Raw genomic sequence first — 22,159 nt, forward strand, 5'->3', positions numbered from 1 at the left:
GGCGGCGGCGCGGAGCGAGCCCGGCTGCGCGCACCGAGCGCTCCCCGCGCTCCTTTGTCCTCGGCGGAGCCGCCCCGCGCTCCCTCCCGCGCCCGGGGGCGGGGGCGGCCCGGGCATCCCCGGGGGCTGCGCGCCCCTCCCGGCCCCGTTCCCGCGTACTCACGGTGCAGGCGGGAGCGCGCGTCCATGCGCGGCCGAGCCGCGGTGCGGGGGCTGCGCGGGCGCCGCCGGGGGCTGCCCGCGGCTGTCCCGCCGCCCGCCCCGCCGCGCCGCGGAGCCCAGGGCCGGGCCCGCTCCGCCTCCGCGGGCGGCGCCCAGACACAAAGCGGCGGCGGCGGCGGCGGCGGCGGCGGCGGCGGGGCGGGTCCGGTCCCGCTGCGCGCCCGCGCTGCGCTCCGCGGCGGCGCAGGGGCGGTGCGGGGGGGCGGAACGCGGCCGCGCCCCCCGCCCGGGGCGGTGCGGAGCGGGAGGATGCGGGATGCGGGATGCGGGGCGGGGGAGGCCGTGTGGGATGTGCGGGGGATGCGCTGCGGGCAGGTGCGGTGCGGAGCGGCGCGGAGCCGTGCGCGCAGGCGGTGCCGCCCGTCCCCGCCCGTCCCCGCCCGTCCCCGTCCCGACGGGGCGTCCCGCGAGCGGAGCGACCCCGCAGCATCCCCCGGCCCCCAGCCACGGCCCCGGACGGCCCCCGGCCGCCGCATCGCCCCTTTGCCACGGCAGGAGCCTTGCCTCGCCCGGGCCAAGGGGCGGGAAGGGGCTCGCAGCCTCCCGGGAGCTGCGCGGGCAGTGTGGGGACACCTGCGGGCACCTTGCCCCGGGGTGAGGCTGCCCTGGCTGTCCTGGCTGCCCTCCGCCCCCGGGAGCAGCACCTGCCGCGGCACAGAGCAGGACACAGCCGTGGCTGTGCCACCCTGTCCCTGTGTGTGACCTGGAGCGATGCCGGGAACCCTCCGGGGCTCACGGAAACACAGAACGCCTTGGGTTGGGAGGGACCTTAAAGCTCAGCTCGTTCCACTCCTGCCGCGGCCGGGACACCTCCCAGCACATCACTGCCCACGGGCTGGGCTCCCCAGAGCAGCTGTGGCAGCAGCGAGTCCCGGAGCTGCTCAGCTCCACTCCTTGTTCCCAAAGGCAGCAAAGCCAGTCCCGCTCCTGCCGTGTCCCATTCTGGGGCTCTGGGGCAGCCACTGCCACCCAGGGGCGCTGGCAGGGCTGGCAGTGACACGGGATGGCCTGGCAGTGACACGGGATGGCCATGGTGACACAGAATGGCCTGGCAGTGACACAGAATGGCCTGGCAGTGACAGGGAATGGCCGTGGTGACATGGTGGCTCCACAGCTCTGTGCTGGGTGAGGTCAGCACCTCGCTCTTGCCGGTCTCTGGAACCTGCCTGGCAGAGGGAGCTGCAGGAGGGTCACAGGAGGGTTTATCCAGCAGTGAACCCCCGGCCCTGTTCCATGAAGATCATTCCTTGTACTGATGGCCTCTCCTCTGCCTGTTGCTGGTGGAGGAATTCCTGCTCTGGGGATGCTCCCAGTCTCTCCCACTCTCTCCATCTCTGAGTGGGAAGCCAAATTAGGCCTGGAAAATTTCCACCAACATTTTTGCAGTGCTCAAAGCACACATCCCCTGGTTTGGTGTTGCCCAGAGCAGCTGGGGCTGCCCCTGCATCCCTGGCAGTGCCCAAGGCCAGGCTGGACCCTGGGGCTGGGAGCACCTGGGACAGTGGGAGGTGTCCCTGCCATGGCAGGGGTGGCACTGGGTGGGATTTGGGGTCCCTCTCACCCAATCCAGTGACTCTGATCTCAGGGGTGACATGGGGAGTGTCCAGTGCCAGCTGGGACAGGGACAGCTTGTGGGAGGCAGGAGATGGAAATTTGTCTCCAGGAGATCCACAGTAGCATGAGATAGGGATCTTCTGTTACAGCTGAGAGTTCTTTCCTTTCCTGATGTTCCTGAAAAGCACCAAGATTCTGAAGGGCACAAAGGAACTGGAAAACCCCTGGAAGAGCTGAGTCCTTGATGAGAAAACAGAGACTTTCTTCCCTGAAAAGGCAAGCGTGGAGAGGGAGGAACACAGGGATGTGCCAGGGGCAGGTGGGAACCAAACCCCCCTGCCAGGAGCTGGGAAGGGCAAGGCTGGAGCTGTGGAACCAAAATCCTCAATTCCCTTCAGTTCACAGCAGTCCCACAGCGGTTCCACCAGCTCCAGCAGAGACAGGGAAAGCAAGGCCAGAAAAGAGCAGGCCAGAATAGTGAGAAATGTGGATGCCAGCACATCCCTGAGCTCTGCTGAGGCACAGCTCCAGCTGGTCAGTGGAACAAGTCCCTAAGCTGGGCTTTGCTGCTCTTCCATGCATTTCCCCTGCTAAGCTCCTGTAAAAAAATCCTTTCCTGCTGTGGGCCTGGCTAAGGCAAAGTTTAGAATATTGATTTAGAATGTTTCAGCAAATTTCCCAGGAAAGCTGGATGTGTTCCCTAGCAGTGTTCTGCAGGTCTGGGCTCGGAAGGGTCAATCCAGCTGGGATGATGGAGGGTAAATCAAAGCAGCACATAGATAACCCTGAAATAAAGATATTTTTATTGCCCATTTTTTAAAAGTCTGGACTATAGAGAGAAGGAACAGTTTTAAGAACTCAGATCCTTCTGTTCAATTAATGGTGGAGCTGCACAGCTTTGAACACTTTCCCTTTAGAATTCCCAATAGATTTTTTCTCTCTGGTTCCATCAAGTCCTCTCAAGCACTACTTGAAGCATTGCCAGACAAAGCTGATCCCCATTTCTGGAGCCTTTCACTGGGGGCTTGAGAGGAGGGGATGAGGCCCTGGTGCCACAGAAGGGGCGGGTTCAGGCCACCCTCTGTGGGTGGTGACAAAGAGTCCAGCTGGGAGCTGGGAGAAGGTGACAGGGCTGGGGCAGGAGGCACCTGGCAGGCTCTGCCCAAGGTGGTTTGGGAATTTTCATTGAGGCAGAATTCAGGAGGTGAAAAACGAGGGTGGGACAGGAAGGAAAATCTTCATGGGAACCCAAAAAGCAGCGGGGTGCTGCCCTTGCCCCTCATGCCCAGTGTGTAACCCATGGATAATTGTCACTATCCATGAGGAGCTGCTGGAGCTGCTCCATCAGCATGACACTGGAATAACTTGGGATATTTACATCCCTGCACTGAAGGTAATTTGGGAAAAAGTTCATTTTTTCTGGAGCAATGACGTCATCAGGCTGGACCTGCAAGAATGGTAACTCTTAAAACTGGAACAACTAAAATTTCTTCTTTTAACCCTGAAATTATTCCATTTCTATCATCCGGAGGCACTTAAAAAACCTGTTATAAAATGTAACAGCCAGGGAGATGAGGCTGCTGCCTGTTCCCTCTCTCATCAAAAGGACAAAGGAGTTGAGGAGAGGAGCTGGGATGATCCTGATCTCCTGCTCTGGGGTGTGCCCTGGGACAGAGGGAGGTGTCCCTGCTGGAACGAGAGGAGCTTTAAGGTCCTTCTGACCAAGCCAGCCAGGGATTCCGTGATTCCATGAGGATCCTGGGAGCCACTGGGCTGTGCAGTGCTGAGCACAGGGGTCAGGAGCGTTGTCAGGAGAATCCCTGATCCAGTTCCCACTTTCCCGGCACGCGGCGATCGGGTGGCGCACGGAACCCTCCCCTCCTATTTCAGTTCCTGGAGCAGCTGAGCCCTCCATGCCTACCACGAGCGTTTAAATCTCTGCTGCCAGCCCCACGGCTCCCTGCCAGCTCCCCCGGCCCAGGCACGGCTCTGGCAGCCGGGGCTGCGTTCTCAAGAGCAGCTGAAGGTCACTGCCGGCCGCTCTGCCGGCGGGGGCTGCTCTGGTGCAGAGGCTCCTGCCAGAGCCGGGGCTGTCACAGCCTCTCCTCACAGCACGGCCCAGGGAGGGAATTCTCTTCCCTCCCTGCTGCAGTGGGCTGCACTCTGCAGCAGCGTGTGGCAGAAACGCGCTGCAGGCGCTGCAGCAGGAGCAGAGCCTTGCTGGACCCGCGCTGGAACAGGCTCTCTCCATCCCCCCTTCGCAGCCTGCCACCCTGGAGACACCATGGGAACTTCCTCTGCCTCCCAAAGGGAAACCCGGGCCCTGGGGGTGAGCTGGGAGTGAGGGGGAGCAGCCCTGGGCAGCCCCCAGCACTGCCAGTCCCAAAGGGAAAACAGGGATGGACAATCCCAAAGGGAAAGGGAAAACTGGGATGGACAATCCCAAAGGGAAAGGGAAAACAGGGATGGACAATCCCAAAGGGAAAGGGAAAACAGGGAAAGGGAAAACAGGGCTGGACAATCCCAAAGGGAAAGGGAAAACAGGGCTGGACAATCCCAAAGGGAAAGGGAAAACAGGGATGGACAATCCCAGGCAGATCCCAGCCCCGAGCACTGCCAGTCCCAAAGGGAAAACAGGGATGGACAATCCCAAAGGGAAAGGGAAAACTGGGATGGACAATCCCAAAGGGAAAGGGAAAATTGGGATGGACAATCCCAAAGGGAAAGGGAAAACAGGGATGGATAATCCCAGCAGCTCCCTGCACTGCCAGTCCCAAAGGGAAAGGGAAAACTGGGATGGACAATCCTAAAGGGAAAGGGAAAACAGGGATGGACAATCCCAAAGAGAAAGGGAAAATAGGGATGGACAATCCTGGGCAGCTCCCAGACCCTGCAGCACTGCCAATCCCAAAGGGAAAGGGAAAACAGAGATGAACAGTCCCCTTTTCCAGATGTGGGCTGCTGTGGCCATGGCAGGGGACGGTGCCTGGCTCTGCTGGGGTTTGTGCCTGGCCATGGATCCAGCTCCCTGGGTTTCTGAGGGTCTGGGGCACCTTTCAGGTCGCTCCCCGCCGTTCCAGGGTTCCTGCTGGAGCGCAGGGCGAGGCTGCTGGCCCGGGAGTGGCACCAAGGACAGCTCCAGGCAGTCCCGGGACGCTCCCGGAGCAAAGTTCCCTCCCAGCCACCGCCCGCAGCAGCTGGGCCCGGCTTCTCCTCCATCGGGGCTCGCTGCCAAGGTCACCCTGGCTTTAAACGCCCTGGAAATGCCATTCCCACCCTCAGCACTCCGTGCATAGCCCGCCTCCCATCCTTTCCCCTCCCACACCTGTTTCCCTGCCCTGCTCTGGTAATTTACAGCTCCAAAGCACCCCTGGCACTGTGGGCGCTGGCACTCAGGGGGGTTCCCCCTCTGGGGGTGGTTTTGGGGCAGCTGCCGTGCCCAGGTCCCCCCGTGGGCAGGGCAGAGCCCAGGCAGCCCCAGCCAGGCAGGGCTCCCATGGCAGCCCCACCAAACCAGCACCTCCTCCTGCTCTGTGCCCCTCCTGAGGAGCCCTGGGCAGCAGGAGGGGGACTGGTGGCACTGGGGGTGCTCACAAAGCTGTTACTTTGCTGTCCCCAGGCCCCCGAGCCTGCGTCTGGCGCCTCTTCACCAAACCAGGGAGTTTGGGCACAAGTTTAATGCCACGTTCCTCACAGGAATGGGTTAAACCCACCCAAAGGACAGGTGGTGGTGGCACAAGGCTTCAGGGACTTGTCCTCAGCTCTTTGCCAGCCCCGGGCTCTGCTTTGTGCCCTCCTTGTGCTCCCGAGGGATTTCCAGGAGTTCATCCTCGAGAAAGGAAAGGAATCATGAACACTAGGGCTGGACAGAGGGAATTCTGCAAACCCAGGGGAATGAATAAAATCCCATGACCTTCAGTGGATGGGCACAGGATAAATGATCCCTTTTATCCTGATATTTCCCGTCATATTTTCCAGGATAAATGTATTTATCCTGATATTTTCCATGAGGAAGATCCCAGGGGCAAGAGGTGGCCTCAGCCATCCTGGTGCAGCCCTGTGGGATCCAGGCAGAGGGAGAATGGATGTGCTCCCAAATCCATGGGGCTTGCACAAGCTGCTTCCCAAATCGAGATTTTAGCACTCCTGGAAGTGTATTTGAGCAGAAACTGTTGGAGATTTGCTTTAGGCTGAAAGAGGGCAGGGATGGATGGGATATTGGGAAGGAATTCCTGGCTGGGAGGATGGGGAGGGGCTGGAATAGAATTCCCAGAGCAGCTGGGGCTGCCCCTGGATCCCTGGCAGTGCCCAAGGCCAGGCTGGACACTGGGGCAGTGGGAGGTGTCCCTGCCATGGCAGGATGGCACTGGGTGGGGTTTGGGGTCCCTCTGAACCCAAACCAGGCTGGGATTTTGGGATTTCTTTCCCCAGTGGTGCTGGGCTAGAAGCAGATCCCGCTGCAGATTCCCTGTTCCTGCTGCCCGGGCTCAGCTCCCTGCATCCACAGCCTCCTTCCCCAGCCTGGCTGCCCCAGGAACTCCCCACCCTGCACAGGGACAGGATGTGCCCTCTCCAGGAGATCCCCATGAGCTGAGGACTGCACACATTTCCCGCTCTGGGGTTTTCCTCACCAGCTGGAACGCTGCACGTTGGTGTGGGCAGCTCCTGATCCCACAGCTCCCAGCCCAGCTCCCCCATCCCAAGGGCCCCATCCCGCTGGGTTTAGTGCCTGTAGGATCAGAAACTGAGTAAACTCCCATTTTTTGGTCTATTACCCTCTTAGCATTTAAAAATAGAGCTGTTACTAAGCAATGGCAGCGAGGAGAAAGCCAAGCCTACTGAGGAGCATTCCTGGGAACAGGTATTTTTCCCAGCCCAAGAGCTGTAAACATTGTGGGATGAGGAATTGTGAATCAGAGCCTTCCCTCCCTCCCTCCCATCCCCACTGCTGCTCTCCCATCACCCCCAAAACCAGCAGCAGCAGCAGGAGATGTTTGCTTTCCCTCTGCCTTGGTTTGCAGGTCAGGTTTTGTTTTCCAGATTTTCCACACATCTTTCCCCCCCAAAAAAACCCCAAAAAACCAGAAAAAGAAAATAAGTGGGATGATGTTGTCATGGGGTGGGGGAACCATGGGGACAAGCACTGCCAAGGCCACCCCTGTGCCACATCCACAGGGCTCTGGGATCCCTCCAGGGATGAGGGCTCCACCACCCCCTGCTTCTCCAGCTCCCTTCCCTTCCTGGGGCTCAACATCCCTGGACAGAGCCAAGAGCAGCGCTGGAGACAAGGGAAATTTATGGAATTAATAAAAAGATGGACAGGAATTGGAAAGATAGCTGTAATTTTAATTTTCCTACATGGGGTTCAAATCCTTGTTAGCCCCAGTAGCTGTCCCGAATCCCTCATGGATTTATGGCAGCAGAAATTTTTGCAGTGGGTTTTTAGGTCTGGATTTGGGATAAAGTCTCTTCTGACAGTTAGAATAGGGAAGAAATTCTCATTAAATACAAGAATTGACATTTTCAATTAAGCAAGAGGAAGAAAGCAGCAGAGAATTGATAGGCCTGCTCCAGAAAATGGGGAAAACGTCATAAAAAATGGGAAGATGCAGCTGGAGAAGCCTGGGTATTAAAAGCCCCACTCATACATTGAAATGATCCAGAGGAATGATGGATTTGTCCCTACCCCAGGCTCTTTTGTGTCAAAATAATCAGGAATGCAGCAGAGGAGAGGCAGAGCTTGGCTTTCCCCAGGTGCAGCCGTGTGGGATGGGGAGGCTCAGCCCATCCCAGCAGCTCTTTGGGAATCCAGGGCTCCTCTTGTTTTTGGCAGCAGGATTTCAGGATCTCTGGCCCTCTGTTAAATGGAGCATTTGGGATTTGAGGCTGGAATTAGGGAACTCCAGGAGCCACTGGAAGCCAGTGAGGAGTGGTGGCTTTGGTGCTCCAGGAGTGGCTGCCCTGGGACTGGATCCTGGAATTTCTAAATGGAAAAAGGTGAGGGAAACTGGGATGAGCAAATCATTCCCCATCCAATTCCTCCCTCTCCTTTTTGCCAGCCACACAGGGACAGGGCTTAGGGCTTTTTTCCTGGGAAGTGCCTGGGTTCAACTTGGAGGCTGCAGCTTAGAGGGGATGGAGAATGTTCTTAACCCTCCTGCTTGCTCCAAAGGGCTCTGAAATTTGGGAATAGGGAACGGCAGGAGGAATGGGAGGGGTGAGCTCCTTGTCCAAACCATGCTGCTTCCCAAGGAACAGCTGAGGGATGAGCCCTAGGGTGGAGCAGGGGCCAGGGGGGCTCCGTGGCTGGAAAAGCAGAGATGGGGCTGCTCCTCACAGGGAACCAGCAAGGACAGGATTCCAGACCCCAGGGCAGTTTGCTGCTGGATCCACCAGCCCAGGCTGGATTCACATTCCCACAGCCCAGGGTCCGTGTGTCCAGGGCATGGATGTGTCCCCACATTGCCCCCAGTCCCAGCAGCTCCCTCTCCTCCGGGATTCAGGGGCTGCTCTGAGCTATGGATTCTGCCCAGCTCTGCTCTTTCCTGTCACCCTGATTTTTTTTAAGATTTTCTAAGCCTTCTGATGTTTACATTCTTGTAGCAAACTTTCTAGCACACTTTCTGTGAATAAATCATTCTTCTGCATTCTTTTATAAAAGTAGAGAAATCTGATGGGCTGTTGGTTTGCCCAGTGTCATTGGAGATGTGGCACTGTCACCCTCCAATCCACTGCCACTTTTGGAAATCTATAAATGTTGGAGTCAGGAAATAAACTTCCCTTTTTACCCTGAGAGCAGCAGTGTGTGCACATCGAGTTATTTCGTGTCCTATAGTGACATTCTCCCTGTTTGGCCAAAGCAAAACCTGTTTAATTCCCTCACAAAGTGACTGAAACACATTTTCCTCCATTAATGCTCCCAACTTCTTCCATATCCCAAGTCCAGCAGCGGAGTTGATGAAGGAGCTGGGAGGAGCACCCTGCCTCCTCCTCCTCCTCCTCCTCCCCAATTAAAGTTTCTCTGCTCAAATGCTGCTTCAAGGCTTGAACTCGGTGATCCTGGAGGTCTTTTCCACCCCAAAGAACTCCCTGACCCTGCCTTTGCTGAGTTTCTCATTGCCCTGGCAAGGCTCTGGAGCTGCTGGCAGGGTTGGGGTTGGTTATGGAATGTGGCTGCTCCCTGCCTGGCCAGGGAGCCCCAGGAGCCCTTCCCACAGCCAGGAGAGGGCTTTGGTGGGATCCTGGGGCTCCCTTGGCTCATCCCCATCCATCCAGGCTGCTGCTGTGCTCCCCTCCCTTCCTGAGGCTCCCTGGATTTTCCTTTCCCCCTCCACAGAGGACTCAGCCCTCCATAATTTATAGCCAACCTTTCTTGTCCATGCTCTAGGACAGACACTGCAAAAAAAAAAAACCTAAAAAATTTATTTTCTGCAGGAAAAAATAGCAATGGCTGTGGAAGGAGCTGGTGCCTGCATCAGCTGCTCCCTGTTCCCAGGCTGGCACGGGGGATGCTCCGAGCAGGGGAGCACGAGGAGGGGGAGCCTCCACTTCCACCCCCTCTTCTGCTCATCCAGCCCTTCCACAGCATCCATCCTGGGCTCTGCAAGCTCCCTCAGGGAGGGAATCCCTCAGTCAGGGGGTGAACCCCCTGGGGGATCCAGTGGGGCTCCCTTGTTCCATATGCTGGGAATGAGGGGGATCCAGCCTGGGCAGGGCACAACCTTCCCACGGGGAATGTCCCAAAATTCCATCCCCACGTGGCAGAACCATAGAATCCTGGATGGATTTCTGCTGGGACGTCCCATCCCATCCTATTCCATGGCAGGGACACCTCCCACTGTCCCAGTGTCCAGCCTGGCCTTGGGCACTGCCAGGGATCCAGGGGCAGCCCCAGCTGCTCTGGGAAACCCAGCCCAGCCAGGAATTCCCAATTCCCAATCTCCCATCCATTCCTGTCCTCTGGCACTGGGAGCCATTCCCTCTGTGCTGTCCCTCCATCCCTGACCCCAGCCCCTCTCCAGCTCTCCTGGAGCCCCTTTAGGGGCTGAATCTCAAAACCTCCAAAGCAAAGGGATCCAGGACACATTTGGAGGAGGAGGATTTGCTTCCCAACACATGAAAGTGCATGAAATGCCTTTTATGTCCCTTTTCTTTTGCATGGAGAGAGCAGGAGCTGCTGAGGAGCAGGAGGTTCCCAGCAGGATCTGCCCAGGACACAGCTCCTGCAGTGGGATGTGATCCATGCCCAGGGTGTCTCTGCCTGTTTCTCGCTGCTGGGGCTGGAGGAGCTGCAGGGAAGTGGGTTTGTTAAAATTCAGCTCAGCCCATCCTCCCTGACAACCGAGGGAGCCAGGGGAGGCTGGGAGAGCTCCACGCCGCTGAATCATGCGGCTCTCCTGCAGGAGAGACTCCTTCCTCCCCCTGGAACAGCGGGAAGGGACAGGGAGAACCACAGCAGCTCCTCTGGTGGGTGCCACCGCAGGGCAAGGTGGGAATCCCTGCCTTTCCCCTCCCCAGTCCCACCGAAGGCAGCGGCTGCTTGGAATCCCTCCCCTCCCTGCTTGGAGAGGCCAAGGGCAGGGGTTTGGCTCTAAACCCCTGGGAAGGAATTGGAACAGCAATTCCCTCCAGGAGACCATGGATGGGATGGCTGGGATGGTCCATGGTGGGGAGGGTGGAATGCACAGGGATAAAGGGGTGGCTCTGCTCCGACTCCACATCCCTGGAACGTCCTGGGCCACCCTGGGTGGATCTTGGAGCAGCCTGGGACAGTGGAAGGCGTCCCTGCCATGGCAGGGGTGGCACAAGATGAGCTTTCAGGTCCTTCCCAGTCCCAGCAGTGCAGACAGCGCTTCCCAAGACCATCACTGTGAAGGCTGGAATGCTTCACATTTTCCGTGTTGAATATTTGAACAGTTCTTTAATCTCAGTGGGTTGGTTGTGTGAGAACATCCAAGGAAAATCCATGGTTTAGCAAACAAACATATGGAAAAAAGGGTTTGGAGAAGTTTTTCCTGATTAATTACATTTAACTAATTTCTTTCCAGCCTCTCTGTCTTCCTTATGGATTCAAGAGGTGCTGATGAGGCAGAAAGCCCTGGGAAAGGAGCTGGAACTTGCACAGGGTGCTGTTTGTTCCTGGGGGAAGGAGGATGGAGGGTGGCCCAGGGGTGGTGTGCCCAGGGATACTCCAGAACCTGAAGCCATAAAGGCTGGGAATGGGATGAAGCACCCGGCCCTTGGCTCGGTGTAAATCCATTATCTCATCCTGGCCCAAAAATAACCACTCCAAATTATTCCGAGCTCTGCACAGGCTTCTGCTTCCTCCTCACACTTAGTCATAAACCCTTTAATCAATATTAATGTTGTCAGCCCAGGCACGTTCTGCCTAGTGCAGAGCAGCCCAGCACGGAGCTGCTCTCCAGGGAAGGGTGGATCCTGCCTGGATGGAGGCTGTGGGGCTGCTCCTTGCCCCACTGCCATGGAAAAAGCTCCTTTTCCCCTTCCTTGGCCCTGCCCCACCATGACTGTGTCACACCCCACGGGGACACCTCTCCCCCCTCCCTCATGGCAGAGAATCCAGAGCTGTCACCCTGATTTTTGAAGTTTTTCTAAGCCTTCTGATGTTTACATTCTTGTAGCGAACTTTCTCACACACTTTCTGTGAATAACTCATTGTTTTGCACTCTTTTACAAAAGTAGAGAAATCTGATGGGCTGTTGGTTTGCCCAGTGTCATTGGAGAGGTGCCACTGTCACCCTCCAATCCACTGTCACTTTTGGAAATCTATAAATGTTGGAGTCAGGAAATAAACTCCCCTTTTTACCCTGAGAACAGCAGTGTGTGCACATTGTGTTATTTCGTGTCCTGTAGTGACACAGAGCGTCCAACTCCCACCTGAGGCTGAGCTGGGAAGAGTTTGTTCCAATCCCTGGAAAAGTCTGGGAATGCTCCAAGCCCCAAAGGTGGCACCTGTGGGTGTGAAGTCACATTTGTGATGCACCCACCCCCAGGGTGAGCAGCACCCAGCTCAAACAGGGATTCATCCCTTCCCAAATTCCTCACTGTTTCCCGGCTTTAAATCACAAATTGGTACCTGCTCCACTCCCCTGGTCCACCAGTAATAGTTTAATACCACTATTAATCATTATTAATTATTCATGGAGTGCTTGTGCACTTAAGGAAATGAATGGCCTGGGACTGGCTGAGTGGCAGTGTTGGGTTTCCAGTGGTTATCTCCCGATTAATTGGGAGATGCTTTCCATGCACAAAAGCAAAGAGTGCATCACATTAATTTTTGATGGGAAAAAATTCCAGAGATCAATTTACCATTAATATTAAACTGGCTGTGAATAAACATTGCATTAAAATGAAACTGGATTCTTCATGTGAGCACGCCTTGCTCTGCTTGCTTTCCTGCCAGCCCATTGGAATAACAGCCTGGGAATCCATTCAGGACAGGGAGCTGGAGACCCCTGCTCCTGTGGGGCTGCAGGAGCACAGCCTGCTCCTGCCAGAGAGCTCTGCCATGGGGTGGCTTGGGAGACACCTTGGATCCCTTGAAGTGATTCCAGCTCCACGCCATGGGCAGGGGCACCTTCCACTGGACAGGCTGAATTCACAGGGAACAACTCCCAATGTCCCATCCATCCCTGCCCTCTGGCACTGGCAGCCATTCCCTGTGTCCTGTCCCTCCATCCCCTGTCCCCAGTCCCTCTGCAGCTCTCCTGGAGCCCCTCCAGGCCCTGCCAGGGGCTCTGAGCTCTCCCTGGAAGCTTTTCCCATCAGCAGGACCCAAAGAGCTGCAGTTCCAGATATCTGAGGGATGGAGGGAGCAGCAGGAGAAACCCAGGGAGTTTCAGGGCTCCTGGAGCCATGCTGGGATGGCAGTGAGGGAAAAAGCTGTGGACAACATTCCACGTGCTGATAAGGAAGACTTTGCTGCTTTGATGACTGCACCTTTTCCCAAAGATCCAACGAAACCTCCCTGGGGCTTTTCCCTCTTGTCCCACCACTCATCCCCTGGGAGCAGAGCCCATCCCCAGCTGGCTGTGGGAGCAGCCCTGCTTTGGGACATTTTGGGGATGGGGACTGGCAGTGACAGCCAGAGCAAGCAGGAGCACAAAGAGGAGCCCGTGCCCAGCCCGTGCCCTCGGCATTTCTGGGATGAGCTGGCTCAGGAGTTCTGCGGAACAATGGGAAAATCAGAGGCAAGAGCTGCCACCAGGAGGGATCTCCACAATAACTCAGGGTGAGGAGCAGCACAGGGGTGGGCAGGAGCTGCTGATCCATCCTGGGGAATTGCTGCAGGTGAAGCATCAGCAGAAATGACAAACTGGGGAATGCGAGGAGGAGGAGGAGGAGGAGGAAAACCATTGGAAGGATGAAATAATCAGGCAAGGAAGGTGCTGCTTGCTCTCCCCTGCCCCGGGGGATGGGGATCTGGGGGATGGATGCCAGGAGTGCAGCCGTGGGTCAGGAGAGGCTGGAATGTGCCTGAGTCACCCAGGAGTGAGACACCCCACCAGGAGGGCACAGGGTGGATGAGGACTGATGGAGCTCAGGAAATGGGAATAGCCCGAAATTCCAGCTGTTTTAGCAGGAGGACTGGATCCTGGAGCAAGCTCCCCATCCCAAAAACAATCCACAGGGAGCTCCAGGGCCAGCTGCAGCCAGGGGCTGGTGGCCAGAGCTGTCACAACCAAGGAGTCCCATCCACAGCACCAGGGAATCCTGGAATGCTTTGGTTGGAAGGGCCCTTCCAGCTCCTCTCTGCCCCAGGGAGGGCAGGGACACCTTCCTGGGTGCCCAGCTTTCCTGGCATCCTGCTCCAGTGCCTCATCCCTCCCCCTGAGCCCTCTGGGAAGCACTGCCTGCCCTTCCCCTTGGGCTCCATCAAATTGCCTGGATCCCAAAAGGGACTTAAAGCCAAGCACTCCAACAAATCTGCATTTCTGCCCCATGGGCACGAGGAGCTGGGGAATTAAACCCTTCCTGCTCGGGAAGAGCAGCAGTGGTGGCAGAGGTCAGGAGAAAAGTTATTAAAAAAAAAAATCTGTGAATGGTGTAAAATGGGAACAGGGACCTGGATCAAAACGTGAGGTTAAGGACAGAAGCAGGGAAAGTATTTAGAGGGAAAAAATAACTTTATAGAGCATGGGAAGTATAAAAACTGGGAGTGAGTAAAGGAGAGCAAAAGGAGAGTAAAAGAGAGCAAAGGCCACTGTGTCACCAACCCCCTGGGATGAGTCCAGGGTGTTCCAAGAGCAAAGGGATGCAGGGAAGGAAGGATTATGGAAGTTTCAGGGGCTTTGGATGAACTTCAGATGCGTGGAAGTTCTGAAAAGTAGGGCAAGACATGAAACAAAGCCATGCCCAGGTGTGCAGGAGCGAGCCATGGCCCAGCCCAGGCTGCTGGAAAAGGAGCAGAAGTCAAACCTTCCCTGAAGCAGTGAAAAATCAGCTGGGGGGATAAAGCCCAGGTTATGCAGGGATTGCCAGGCAGGGGGAAAGTGTGGCTCTGCAGCTGCACAGCCTTGCAGGCTCCTCCTGGCCCCAAAACCGAGTGTGGGAGCAAGATCCCAGCAGTTCCAGGGGAAGCTGAGCTGGGAATGAGGAAGCTGCCCCTGAGTGTTGTCCTGTACAACCAGAGTTCTCTTCTCCCTATAGTGCAAGGATTCCACACTGCCAGAGTTCTGTGCCTCCTCTAAGCACTGCCTGTTCCTGGTCCTTGCAGCAGCCATCATCTGACTCCAGACCCCACCAATCCACTCTTTTATAACACTCTTCTTACTGGCTACAGCTGTGGCCTGTTAACATCAGGCCTGCTCCTAATTTTTAGTAGTTGGTTCAGCTGCAACTCTTTGGGGGGTAAGATTGCATTCTGGGGGGATAAGATTTCATTCTGTACCACCTTCATACTGGAGCCTCCTACAGCTGAGGAGGCAGGGAAGTCCTTCCAGAGGATCATTCCCAAAAATCAGCTGGGCAGGGCAGAATCTGGGAGCTGATGCCAAAGGGAAGGGTCCTGCTCCAGCTGCCCATCCTCTGGCACACTGTTCCTGCTTTTTCCTGGAGCAAGGGACCAGCCAGGCTTCCCCAGCACCTTGGGTGCAGCCCCCGCAAAAATACATCCCACCCTTGGGTCCCTTCTCTTGGAGATCATTTCCATTGACACATTCTGACTTCCCCCCACTTTGTTTTTTTACACTAAATGATTTGCCAGGCTTTATTTTTAAACCTGTGGAACCCACACAACCTGAATCTAAAAATAATTTATGTGTATATATATATATATATATATATATATATATATATATATATATTTATTTATTTATTTATTTATATCTATATATCTATCTTTATATAGATATATTTATATATAGATTTCTTTATATATATAAAGATATATAATATATAATTCTATATTTATATATGATTATGTAAATATGTATTTATAGACACATTTCTTTATATATGCATATATTTTTTCCCCTTTCCATCTGGAAAGCCCCCCTGGAACTCATTCCATGAACCACATTCCCCCAGACAGGGAATGAACCTGGTTCCTTGCTCCATCCAAGGAAACTTAAGCTGGAAAAAAATTTGGAGGCGAGCAGCTTCTATATTTACACAGCCACGAGTGGTGCAAACACAAGGCTGAGGTTTTGCTGGTGTAAAACTGAGCAGACATTTCAAATTTTATGAACGGTCCAGGGAGTTTCTGCAGGAAGGTTTCCTGCACGGGCAGCATATGATCCCTACAGGGATCGGGAATTTCGTGAGTTTGTCTGGGAATTTGCTACACACACACACACACACACTCTGTGCCCTGGTGTCAATCCAGCTCCAAGCTGCCCTCCTCTCAGTAATTGGTATTTTGGGCTCTTTTTGCCTCCCTGAGCTGGAGCTGTCCGGTGCTGAGCCTGTATTCCCAAAGGGCGCCTTTCCTTGGATCCTGTGTCCCATTAATGATTCCCAGAACTGGAGGGAAGGGAGGCATCCTGGGGCAGCTGGGGACGGGAATTCTGCCCCTGTGCCCCCCTCAGGTGAGACCCCACCTGCAGAGCTGCCCCAGCCCGGGGACCCAGCCCAGGAGGGACCTGGAGCTGCTGGAGAGATCCAGAGGAACCCATGGAGCTGCTGCAGGGCTGGAGCCCCTCTGGAGCCAGGCTGGGACACCTGGGGGTGCTCCCCTGGACAGGAGAAGGATCCAGGGAGAGCTCAGAGCCCCTGGCAAGGCCTAAAGGGGCTCCAGGAGAGCTGCAGAGGGACTGGGGACAAGGGATGGAGGAACAGGACACAGGGAATGGGACATCCCCGCTCTGGGACATTGCTAAGGGACATCCCCACCCGGGACATCCCCACCCGGGACATCCCCACCCGGGACATCCCCACCCGGGACATCCCCGGCCGGCAGCAGGGGAGGAGCTGACAAGCTGTAAAAGCATCCCTGGGGACAGCCAGCACATTTGCTTATCTGCGAGATAAGGAGGCTCCGTGGCGTCGGAATTCCTTATCGGAGCATGTGTTGTTCTGCAGGAGCGCCGTGCCTCCCGCCAGGGATAAATCCGGTGGTAAATGCGATGCTCTGACCTACATTTTATGTATATGATGTCTCTTCTGCTGATAATGAGCACGGAAACCTTGATATATTAGCACTTCCCAGGCAATATTTTCCCTTGCCTCCTTCCTTAGGATGCTACGGAGCATTCCGGGAACAAGATGGATTTGCTTTAATTTCTGTGAAATACTGAACCCTCTGCAAACATTTCCATTTAAAAAAGAAACTACCAGGGAACACTCTTTGATAGGTAGGAATCTTTAGGAATCTTTCCTTCTTTTCTTTATTTTTCTTTTTTTTTTTTTTTTTCAGTTGGAAAGTGCTCCTGAATTTACAGACAAAAATGCGGATTGGAAAAATAGCAACGGGGAGGAGCCACTTTGCCCTTGGAGTTATTCCTGTTCCAGTCCCGGGGCGTTCCCAACGGGAATGTGGCACTCCTGAATTCGGGAGGAATTTGGGGTGGATCAGCACAGCACTGCCCCAAACATCAGCTCCTCATTCCATCCTGGATGGGCCAAAATGGACAATTCCACATAAAACTGGGAGCGTCCCAAAGAAACCCTCCCTTTCCCAGGAATCCCCTCTCAGGGACACACAGATGTGGCCAGGGGGGAGTTTTTCCATCTGCCACGTTCCTGAAACACCAAAGAAAGGGAGAAATTCCCTGGAGATAAGAGGAGCAGCAATTGTCCCCTGCCCGCCCCCACGGGCACTCCCAGCTCCTTCCCTCCCCTTGGGCATCGAGGCTGCTCCCTAAATTAGCGATTTTTTCTCACTCCAAGTGAGTTTTCTCTCTTTTATTTTTAAATAACTCATTTATTAAAATGCATCAAGAATAATTATAATTTCTTCAGAGTGGTTTCAAGCCTCCCATCTCTAATTATTGCAGTCTCCCATCTCTAATTACTCCTGGCCTGCTTTAACTAACTCCCTGCTCCTCAGGGTGTCCCATGCCCTGCTTTGAGGATGCTGAGCTGTCCCAGCAGACCCAGACCCTTTGCTTATTGCCTACCCAAAATTAGTAAGATTTTACTACGGGTGCAAGGCTGCCCTCAGATTGTGGAGGTTTTTCTCTCACTGGTTTTTCTCTCTTTAATTAACGGATGCTGGAGCCCAGGAGGGGCTGGACACCCCCTGAAGCTCCTCGTCCCTACCAGACCCCATTTCTATTTTACCTGTGGGGTTCTCAAATGCCTCTGAAGTGATGCAAAAACCATTCAGTGTTTACTAAAATCTCCCAGCTCTTTTTGTCTCATCCTTTTCTTGAGCTACTTAAGCATCTCTGACAAGAATTTCCTCAAGCCCCTCCTCGATCAGGGGCTTAATCCAGGAGCAAGAGATGAAAAAGAGATTTGGGTCAAGGCCTGCAAGGATTCCACTCATTCCATCAGAGCCCAGGGAACAGGGCACAGTTCAGCTCCTCCAGCCCTCACCCGAGCAGGAGAGGCTCTCTGGGGGTTAAAGTATCACATTCAGAAATTCCATACAATGATTCCATCAAATAAACCTGAGCTTCAAAGCCTCACTCAGCTTGATTGGACCAATCCAAGCAAGCACCCAGCTCGAGTCATCTTTTCCATTTCCCAGGTGAGCCTGGAGCAGGGAAAGAAGCCCCATTTCCCCATTTCCTGCATAAATTCCTGGTTGGGAAATATTCCCTGCCTTTCCAGGGGTTCCTGGGGCTCCTTTCCAGGGGTTCCATCTCATCATGCAGGCACCAGCTGGAGCCTTTGCTGCCCTCCAGCCCGGGCTCCCCTCAGCTGGAGAGGCTGCCAGGAGCCTCAGGAAGCTCCTTCCCATTCCTGGACATGGATCCAGAGCCTGCAGGGCAGTGGGATGGGGTCAGGGCACCCCACACAGCCCTGCTCCCCCCGAGGGCTCCTGGAAGTGAAATCCAGTTGGGTTTTGGACTGCAGTGGGTTTCCCTGACTGCCAGGAGAATGCCAGGGTTTGGAGGAGGATCCTGGAGTGGTTTGGGCAGGCAGGGACACCTTCCCCTATCCCAGCCTGCTCCAAGCCCTGTCCTTGGACACTTCCAGGGCTGCCCTGAACATCCTGAGCCCATCCATGCAATTCCCAGGGATGGATTATCCCCACTCCTGGAACCAGAGCGTCCCACAGAACCTCTGAGCACCTTGGGGAGCTCAGTTTGTGCCAGGGTGGTGGGGCCTTGGCAGCAGCCACTGCCCCCCGAGGGTCCCTCTGGGGTTTCCATCACAGCTTTTCCCCCTCCAGGCACAGGGACTGACCCATGTCCTGGGATGGAAGCCAAGATCAGGTTCAGCAGAGGGGAATCCCCATGTCCCAGCACAGCTCTGGTTTCTCTCAGTGTCCCTGGATAAGCCCAGCCCAGGGGGAGATCCTGAGGGCCAACTTGCCAAAAGAAAATCTCCACCTGGAGCTCTGGGGCAGGGTCCGAGCAGCTGCAATTCCATTTATGCTTTCCTCCAGCTGGGCCCCACCCCTGCAGCCCCCTGGCACCCAGGGCCACGTCCCTGGCACAGGGAGGGGAAATCCTGACCCACCCTGGGGCCTCCCCCCTGCAGCTGGATTTTTGGCTGTTTCTTTATGTGCTTTTATCAGAGTTTTTCGGTGCTTTTACCAGAGGGCTCCTGTGCTGTTTACTGTCACTACGGGAAGCAGGAAAAGTCAAGGAAGCAATTTTCACCTCCTAATAACTTCCCCCCGTCGTGGACATGAGCCTTGAGTATTTTTTGACAACCAGGGGCCCAATTATTGGCTGCCACGGGGTCAGAAACCTCACCAGGCTTCAGGGGAGCTGCAGCAATTCACACAGGCTGAAAACGTGTCAGGAAATCTTTGCAGCCAATTTGGGAAAAACAGAGTTTGGAGCAAGTGAGAAACAGCAGATGCTGCAAGCCCAAATTGTCAGTGCCCTTTAGCAGCTTTGGTCACCAGCCCTGCTGGCAGAAACCAGCTGGGATTGAGGGAAACAGCTCAAAGAGAGGGTCCAACCATCCCCAGCACTGCCCAGGCCACCCCTGACCGTGTCCCAAGTGCCACATCCACAGGGATTTTAAATCCCTGCTGGCATGGGGATTCCACCCCTGCCCCAGGCAGCTGTGCCAGGGCTGGGGAACCCTTTCCGTGAAGAAACTCTTCCTGATATTCAAATAATCCCTCCCTGGCCCAGCCTGGGGCCGTTCCCTCTGCTCCTGTCCCTGTGCCCTGGAGCTGTCCCCTCCTGGCAGGAGCTGTGCAGAGCCACAAGGGCCCCCTGAGCCTCCTTTGCTCCAGGCTGAGCCCCTGCCCAGCTCCCTCAGGGATTCTGCAGCCCCTGCCCAGCTCCCTCAGGGATTCTGCAGCCCCTGCTCAGCTCCCTCAGGGATTCTGCAGCCCCTGCCCAGCTCCCTCAGGGATTCTGCAGCCCCTGCCCAGCTCCCTCAGGGATTCTGCAGCCCCTGCCCAGCTCCCTCAGGGATTCTCCAGCCCCTGCACAGCTCCTCAGGGATTCTCCAGCCCCTTCCCCAGATCCCTCAGCCTCCTCAGGACAAACCATTTCCTCTTTGCAACGTCATAAACAAACCAAACCAGTATTTTGTGTTGGTAGCGGGGACAGGAAGAAGAGGAAGGAGCAGCACAAGCTGCTGGCACTTCCACAAGTTTTGGGGTCACTGGGAGCTCTGAGGGCTCCTCATCTCTCCCAAGGCTGGGAACATCCACTCCCCTTGCAGCTGTCACCATTCCTGACTGTAACTTTGGGATTTTACAGCACCAACAAAAAACCCAAATAAAAACAACAAAAAAACCCCCAAAAACAAACAATGCCCAAGTGTAAGCTTTGAACTCGTGCATTGGAGTGTCACAGAATTGTGAAGGCTGGGAAAGGTCTTTAAGCTCATCAGGTCCCACCATCAGCCAACATCCAACCCCACCACCAGAGCTGGGGGCTGGAGGACACGGGGCTGGGCAAACCTGCTGTGGTTCACACCTTGCCCAGGGCTGTGCCCAGCCCCACAGGCAGCACAGCCTGGCACAGGCTGGGGGTGAGGGAGGGAAAAGCAGGACTGAGGCCGTGCCTGCCACGGTGTGTGAGTCAGCTGGCATTTTCCAGGCTGCCACGGGAGTTTCCATGGCTGGCAGCAGGAATTAAAGCCTTCTGCATGAGGAACCACCACACGTGGGCTGCAGTTCTGGGGGACACACATGGTCCTACAGGGCTGCCCTGCAGAGCCTGCTGTGAGCTCAGAGCACATCAGGGACAACTCCAGACCGCAGAACTGCCAGGTGCTGCTGCAGCTTTGTTAGAGAGAGCTCAAAGCACTTCCAAACCTGCAGGGAGCTCCTCAGAGCAGTGACTCACCTGCAGCTGTGTTTGTGGGAGGTGTGGGGTGCTCCAATCCCTGATAGATGGATGGATGATGGATGGATGGATGATGGATGATGGATGGATGGATGGTGGATGGATGGATGGATGGATGGATGGATGGATGGATGGATGGATGGATGGATGGATGATGGATGGATGGATGGATGGATGATGGATGGATGATGGATGGATGATGGATGGATGGATGGATGGATGGATGGATGGATGGATGGATGGATGGATGGATGATGGATGGATGGATGGATGATGGATGGATGGATGATGGATGGATGATGGATGGATGGATGGATGATGGATGGATGGATGATGGATGATGGATGGATGGATGATGGATGGATGGATGATGGATGGATGATGGATGATGGATGGATGGATGGATGGATGGATGATGGATGGATGGATGGATGATGGATGAATGATGGATGGATGGATGATGGATGGATGGATGGATGGATGGATGATGGATGGATGGATGGATGGATGATGGATGATGGATGGATGGATGGATGGATGGATGGATGGATGGATGGATGATAGATGGATGATAGATGGATGGATGATAGATGGATGGATGGATGATGGATGATGGATGATGGATGATGGATGATGGATGGATGGATGATGGATGGATGATGGATGGATGATGGATGGATGGATGGATGGATGGATGGATGGATGGATGGATGGATGATGGATGATGGATGGATGGATGATGGATGGATGGATGATGGATGGATGGATGGATGATGGATGGATGGATGGATGGATGGATGATGGATGATGGATGGATGGATGATGGATGATGGATGATGGATGGATGGATGGATGGATGGATGATGGATGGATGGATGGATGGATGGATGGATGGATGGATGGATGATGGATGGATGGATGGATGGATGGATGGATGGATGATGGATGGAGGGATGGATGGATGGATGGATGGATGGATGGATGGATGGATGATGGATGGAGGGATGGATGGATGGATGGATGGATGGATGGATGATGGATGATGGATGGATGGATGGATGATGGATGATGGATGGATGATGGATGGATGGATGGATGGATGGATGGATGGATGGATGGATGATGGGTGGATGGATGGATGGATGGATGATGGATGATGGATGGATGGATGGATGATGGATGATGGATGGATGATGGATGGATGGATGGATGGATGGATGGATGATGGATGGATGGATGGATGGATGGATGGATGATGGATGATGGATGGATGGATGGATGGATGGATGGATGGAGGGATGGATGGATGGATGGATGGATGGATGGATGGATGGATGATGGATGGATGATGGATGGATGATGGATGGAGGGATGGATGGATGGATGGAGGGATGGATGATGGATGATGGATGGATGGATGGATGGATGGATGATGGATGGATGATGGATGGATGGATGATGGATGGATGATGGATGGATGGATGGATGATGGA

The 22,159-nt window shown here is 54.9% G+C and overlaps 1 protein-coding gene and 1 long non-coding RNA gene across 2 annotated transcripts in view; both read right to left on the reverse strand.

Moving 5' to 3' along the window:
• The window catches only part of LRRC7 (leucine rich repeat containing 7), a 108,553-nt gene extending 108,236 nt beyond the window's left edge, over positions 1-317 (reverse strand). The window contains exon 1 of the mRNA XM_077182660.1: positions 164-317. Within this exon, the coding sequence (XP_077038775.1) occupies positions 164-188 (25 nt within the window). The 5' untranslated portion in view covers positions 189-317. The remainder of the gene's footprint in view (positions 1-163) is intronic.
• The window catches only part of LOC143694674 (uncharacterized), a 164,861-nt gene that overhangs the window by 108,236 nt on the left and 34,466 nt on the right, over positions 1-22,159 (reverse strand). The window lies entirely within an intron of this gene.

The sequence above is a fragment of the Agelaius phoeniceus genome, chromosome 8, assembly GCF_051311805.1.
Source record: "Agelaius phoeniceus isolate bAgePho1 chromosome 8, bAgePho1.hap1, whole genome shotgun sequence".
NCBI classification, from domain to species: domain Eukaryota; kingdom Metazoa; phylum Chordata; class Aves; order Passeriformes; family Icteridae; genus Agelaius; species Agelaius phoeniceus.